The sequence below is a fragment of the Malurus melanocephalus genome, unplaced genomic scaffold (genome assembly GCF_030028575.1).
Source record: "Malurus melanocephalus ecotype Western Australia unplaced genomic scaffold, MMel_1.1 scaffold_527, whole genome shotgun sequence".
NCBI lineage: Eukaryota > Metazoa > Chordata > Aves > Passeriformes > Maluridae > Malurus > Malurus melanocephalus.
In genome coordinates, this window is record NW_026623759.1 from 169706 (window position 1) to 176129 (window position 6424).

The 6424-nt window shown below is 50.2% G+C and overlaps 1 protein-coding gene across 1 annotated transcript in view; it reads left to right on the plus strand.

Moving 5' to 3' along the window:
- POU2F3 (POU class 2 homeobox 3) overlaps positions 1-6424 on the plus strand; it is a 47085-nt gene that overhangs the window by 1715 nt on the left and 38946 nt on the right. Inside the window, exons 2-3 of the mRNA XM_057381766.1 lie at positions 3175-3228; positions 3861-3929. Of these exons, the coding sequence (XP_057237749.1) occupies positions 3175-3228; positions 3861-3929 (123 nt within the window). The remainder of the gene's footprint in view (positions 1-3174; positions 3229-3860; positions 3930-6424) is intronic.

The following is a 6424-nucleotide window of genomic DNA, read 5'->3' on the forward strand; positions in this document are numbered from 1 at the left end:
GGCAGCAGCGGGATTTGGGGACACAGCAGCCGCGGGTCCCGGTGGTGATTTTTATCCTGGGTTTTGCGCGGCACCAAACGCTGCTCGGGCTCGTTCCCCGCAGGATCCCTGCGGGAATGCCGCTGTTCCCGGGGCTGTGACCGCGGCTGGCAGCCCCTGAACACTCAGACAGGCCTGCAGGGCACGGAGCAGCGATGCCACCACCGCTCCCGGGGTCAGCGGCACGGCACAAAACCTTCACTCCGCCGCTTTGCTCCAATCTCTCCACAACTCTGGGATGTCTCTGCGGGCAGCCAGCACCGCCTGAGCGGGCTGGGGAGCCCTGGCCACGAGCAGAGGCTGCCGAGGAGGGAGATTCGTGGCTGTGAGCCCGACTGGTCGGGGCACCTGCTGGGCGTGCTGGTGTCGGTGTCTCTCGGGGACGCGTCCCCCGCAGGCTCCAACCCACCCATCCACCCATCCGCCCATCCATCCGCCGCGCTTGTGGGCGACTCTTTCTTCATCCGAAGATTCCCAGATCGATACCGTGCCCTCTGTCAGGGCCGGCGGCATCGCTCCCGGGCGGGGTTTGGAGCTGTGGGTGCGTGCGGAGCTTCCACTCCCCCGAACCGTCCCCCGGTGCTGTCACAGAGCTTTGAGGAGGCTTTTTGCAGGGAAAGGCAAAAAAAAAATAAAAATCCTCAAAGGTGTAGGGAAAGGAGCCCAAGAGAGCTGGAACGGGKGTTTTCAGTCTCATTTTTGAGGTCCCTCTCTAACAAGCTGCTCGCAGAGCTGGGCTCAGTTTTCACCCCAGTTTTTATCCCGGAGCTCTTTCCCAACTTTAATGGTTTTCAGAGGAGACACAGCCCCCAGGAGGGGCGGCTCAGGCTCCACACACCCTCCCTCCTCCGTGCCTGGACATTTCCCTGCCGGGTGCCCCCACCCCCTCCCCAGGCATTTTGGATATTTCTCCTCCCTGCAGCCCCCAGAGGGGCTCAGGCACCTAAAGCACAGAGAATTCAGGTGATGCTCCCAGCCAAGCCGAGCTCCCCCTCCTCCTCCACGGCCAAATTCCACCCTTAAAGCCATCAGGCTGGTTCGCCCTTCGCCCAGGCCCCAAGAGCAGCCGGGAATGAGGGCTTGGGAAAGGYTTTATTTGCTGACACCGTTTGTTTCGGCAAAAATAGAGATGCAGATCCATCCCGGGAGAAGTGTCTGCGCTGGCAGAGCTCCTTTGGTCTGGCTGAACCGCCCAGSCTGCCCCTACCCCAGCTCTGTTTGGGAGCTGGGGCAGAGCAGCACATTTTTAATATGGCCCTGGCCGCAGTGGCGGCTCCTAATAGGGCTGTGGTTAAGAGTTAGGCAGTCCTAAGAYGGATTATTTTTCCCAGAGAGGTTTTGGTTTGKTTTTTTTTCCAGGCCTGATTATCCTCTGCGTATTGCTMAGCTGGCAGAGCTGTGTGGAAGGAGCTGGACATTCAGCCTGCTCTGTTTGGAGGTGTTTTTTGGGGTCRAATTGGGCTTTGYRTYGCTCTGGTTGTAGTGGAAGAGTCCTGAGTGTCCATTAAAAGGTGTTGGTTCTACTCATGTTAGGGAATAATTATTTTGTGTGTGCTCCTCATTCCCAAGGATCCCTTGGAGGATGCTGRTGCTGCACTGCTGTCCACAAGGACATACAAAAGCTGGCCCTAAACCTCCCAAATCAGCAGGTTTTAACCAACAGGAGTTTTAGCAGGCAGAATTTTCCTTTTCTCCCTGCTCATTTTTCCTTTTTTCCCCCCACAAGACATTTAGACTGCAACAACTCGTGCCCATTTATAAGGGGGTTTTGAACCTCGTTGAAAATAAAATTCCTGAGCTCCCTGCATGGGAATCCCAGGGCATCTCCTTATCTCCCAGCTCAGAGGAGGGGATTTGCCTGATGGATAACGTGTGATATGCAATGGAGTTGCAGCAGCAATTCCTCCCTCTGTCCCCACCCAGCCCAGGTTTTCACGGTGTGGGGTCACTCCTGCAGCAGGGACAGAGCTTTTCATGCTTTGCTTCCGTGTCTTCCCTTCCTCAGCTCTTCCTCTCTTGGGAATTAAAGATATTCTTTCCCTGAATTTATATTTTTCACAAGCTTTCAGGCTTTCTCACCAAAGCAAGCACCAAACTTCTGCAGGCTTTTAGATTTTTTTTTTCTTCCTCTATTTTATGAGAACTTGCCTGTTTCTTTTTTTCTATTTTTTTTTAAACACTTTTTGGCAGGCAGCAGAACTTTGTGCTTTGTAGATTGCCTAAGTTAGGGTCCCTTGGCAGTGGTACAAGACRAGAAGATGTTTATAGCTGATGGTAATTACTCTTCCTGCAGTAGAAATGCTTAGAAGCCCCACTAAACGTTCATGTCTTAATTGCAGAGGGTTTATTTGAAAGGGAAAAAAAAAATCCCACAACTCTTTTCTCCCTCCTTTCCCTCCCTCAATCCTTAATATAATTTAAGGAAAGGAAGTTTCTGAAGTATGTGAAAGTTTCTGCACCCCTGGTATAAAATCCTGATTTTTTTTTCTTCTACCTTTATTCATTCGCTGGAGAAAGTTTCAAACTTTTTAACTTGATCCAAGCAATGAAATCTTGGCCAAAAAAAAAAAAGCAGATAATCTGCTGTTTGCACGCTGAAACTTCGAATGTGGGAAAAGAAACCCTGCACACACACAAAACCCTGCCTGTTGTGGTGTGAGCAGCACAGTGAAATGGGGATAAAACCCAATGGGGCTGCTCTGATCCTTGGGGCCGTTTGGGAATAACAGAAGGTGGATATGGGGAAGAGGAAAAGGTTTGCATGATGCTTTTAGGTGGCTTCCACCTGCCTTCCCTACGCCGGCGAAACCACAGCAAACACTGGCCCAACTTCCCCGCTGTTGTTATTCCCCGATGCAAATGGGAAGAGTCTGTGGCCGGGATTGGCTGCAGGAAGCACATGCAAATCACTCGGGTCTTTAAAAAAAAAATTATCTCTCTCTTTTTTTTTTTTTTTTTTTTTTTTTTTTTTTTTTTTTTTTTTTTTGTGTCAGCCCACTAATCTGGAAATGTTAAAATTCCCATGGAAACGGTGGGAAAAAATTGGAAGAGATGTCCCCCCTTGCCCCACTGCTGTGTCCTTGGCCTTTGTTGAGGAGGAAATGTGAATTTGACCGTTCCCACCTTTTCTTGCAGCTGTCCCCGAAGGAGAAAGTGGCCCCGGGTGTGGTGGCAGCCATCACTTCAAGGGTAAATCCCAAATTTCTTGGTGTGGGTCAGGATGGGCTGGGCTGGGGGGGATTTGCAGGGGCTGGACGGGTTGGGTCAGGTCCTGGGTGGTTTGTGAGGGGTGTGAGCACCTGATGGACAGAAAATGGGATCAATCATGTGCAGAGAGGGGCAGTGGGAAAAGCAAACTGAGCTGGAGCCATCCTGAAGGATGAGGAAAGGATTTGGGATAAAGATGGGGAGATCTCCTGCTTCTCCAGGTGTGGGAGGATGGTACAACAATGAGACCACCACAGCAGATTTGGGGAGCCTGAACGGGGCTGGGGGAGAACCAGCAGGGCTGGGGGGCTCCCAGTGCCAAACCCACCCTTTATCCTGGGTGTGAGGAGGGCTGGGAAGGGTAAAAACCCCACAGCAAAGCGGGGAGGGGGGACAGGAGCCAGGGGGGCTGCAAAGAGCAACAGGAGGGAAAGTGCATCCTCAGAGCTGATGAATATTCTAGTGCCTGTATGTTGAGGAATCAGAAATTTGAAAGTCTGATGGTTTATTATAATTACACACATTCATTTGTGCTGTTTAGTGGAAGCCACATGTGCCTGTTGCCTGGGACTGTGACCTGTTATTAAAATCAGTTTGTGCCTCCTTTTTTCCAGAGATCAAGATGAGCGGGGATGCGGCAGATTCCACAGACACCCGGCACGAACCTGACCAGGTGGAGCCAGGTGAGGAGGGTCCGGGGCGCCAGGGAGGGCAAAGAAAAGAAAAAAACGAAAAAAAAAAAAAAGAAAAAAAAAAAAAAAAAAAAAAAAAAAAAAAAAAAAGGAATGTGGGCGCTGGAAGTTTCTCCCCGTGCTTTGCTCCGCTCCTGTTGCTGCTCTTGCAGCCAGCCCGGGAGTTGATCAGGAATGTGCTCTGGGCTAGGATTGCGTTGGTATCTTGATCAGCGATGCAAGATCCCTTCAGTGTGACAAGCAGCGAGTCCCGAGTGCCTCCCTAAAGCTCTGCTGGGCTGGACATGGAAATGGGCTCGCAAAGAAAGGAATGATGGCTTGGGAATGGTCCTGCATCGCACAGGGGCTGTGCCACGAGGTTTTCCTAAGGGAAAACCGCCCTTTTTGGGGCTCTGCGTGTGTGTGTTTGTGGAAAAATGGGAGGGACTTCGGGAATGATCAAATCCAGTTCGGCAGTTGCGGCAGAAGGACTGAGAGGCGTGATTTGGGTTTCTCATCTCACACCTGATGCTGTGCAGGCTCTGGTTCCTCCAAAGAGACTCAGTTTTCCTCAAATCTGGAAAACTGGAGCACGGGGTGAGCCTTTGAGCGGTGTGAACGCTGAATTTCTGCCGGGTTCAGGCACCACGAGGTGTGAGAGGCACCAGAAAAATGGGTTTTGTGTTCTGGGGCATCACTTCCCACCCGCGTAGAGATTTGGATACAAGACCTGAGCCCTGTAATTTCCCCAAGGCCCACGGTCACATCCCTTTGTAGGCAAATGAGCAGCAATGAGGAATCATTTTAGCACCCACGAGGGACAGCAAATTAAGGTTATTACAAGCTGCGCTACAGGCTTAGAAATCAACACCTTTTGAAACAAAAAACTGGTTGGGAAAAAATGTAGAAGAATCAATTTGTTTGAGGAGCCCAAAGCTTGGGCCAGGGGGATGTGTGGGAGAAGGTTAAAACTTTGCATGGAAAGATTTTCCTGTTTCTCTTTCACTGATATCATCTGAGATAACTTGGGGAAAAAAAATGATATTTTGGGTAAGCCAGAGAAGTCCAAGTTTTAAAGGGACTAAACCCATCCCTTTATTTAGGAAACCTCCTTGGCTGTTAGGCTGGCTTATTTGACATGACCTAAAATTGAGATAAAATCTGCTTCTGTCCACATCCACGARCTCTGATTGACTTTGGCCAGCTCAGCTCCTGCTCGGGGCTCTCAGATCACCCCAAGTTGGGGTTTGGGATAAACAACAAACACATCCCCAACTTCCCAAGCTCCTCAAACAACCCTGGCAGCTGGTACAGGGCCTAAATCGGGAACTGGAGCCCCCTGAAATATTTGGCACTCAGTGATGGATGGCAGTGTTAATCAAGATTAGGGAAGATGGGTATTTAATTATTCTGGTATTGGCTGTTAGGAAATGTGGTGGGAGGCTCTGGCTGCTGCTGGCGGAGTCGGGAGTGTTAAACCAGAAGTCGGCACCACATTTGGTTGGATAAAATATGGGTTTTGTTTTGTTTTTTTTTTCGACTTAAGCATCCCAGACAGCCATTAGCGCGAGCTGCAGCGCCTCTTTTTAGTGGTAATTGGGAAAAGAAAGCAGAGCAGCGAAGTCAATTTGTTTGAAAATCACCAAAATGTTCTCGGGCAGCGCTCTCGGAGCCTTCCAATCGAGCAGGGAAATCAGGACGAGTAAATCGCCTTCATTTGCAAAGAGTGGCACAAAGAACCTGCTTAAATCACCCTCTTTATTTTTTTTTTTTTATTTTTTCCTGAGGCTGTCCCGGCGATCTCGGGTTTTTTGGGGAGAGGAGAACTGCAGAGGGTCGGGAGGTGTTTTGAGGGGTCCCCAGAGGACCTCCTGAGCGGTGCCACCCTTGGGGACACCCCGAGGGACCCTCGGARGGTGGCACCGCGCACTCACCTGTGCCAGGTGTAGCTCAGGTGGGCTGCGGGCGCTTCACCAAACCCTCCCCGCGCTGTTTTCTCCCCTGTCTGAGCCCATTCTGTTTATAAACAACAAAGCTCCCTTTGTGCCGCGCTTCCCGGGAAGTTTTTATGTTCCTCTGCACGCATTGTTAGGGGAATATTTACTGCGGCTCCTAATAGCGGAGTGTTTTGGTTACCCGCTTCATGTGGGGAAAGGCTGTTTTCTGATGACTCACTCATTGAATTTCCCATTTCCTACCGAATTAARCTCCCCAGGAACCTCTTTCTCCCCATCCAAAGGAGAGGTCTGTTAGCAAATTAACCTAGAAATCCTTCTGGGTGCAGATATCCAGAGGTGYTTCATCACCAAAAGGTGCGGGCTGGCTCCGAGAAGAAATATTTAAAAAAGAAAAAAATTAAAAAAAAAAAAAGATTTGGGTGCCAAAATGCTTTTGTAAAGCAAGCCCTTGATCTAAAACTGATGCCTGAAGATCTGATGGGAAGTGTCAGGAGCAGAAGCATAATCTCATCCTTTCATATCCCCGCCAATTCCAGGCTTAGAGGGGGG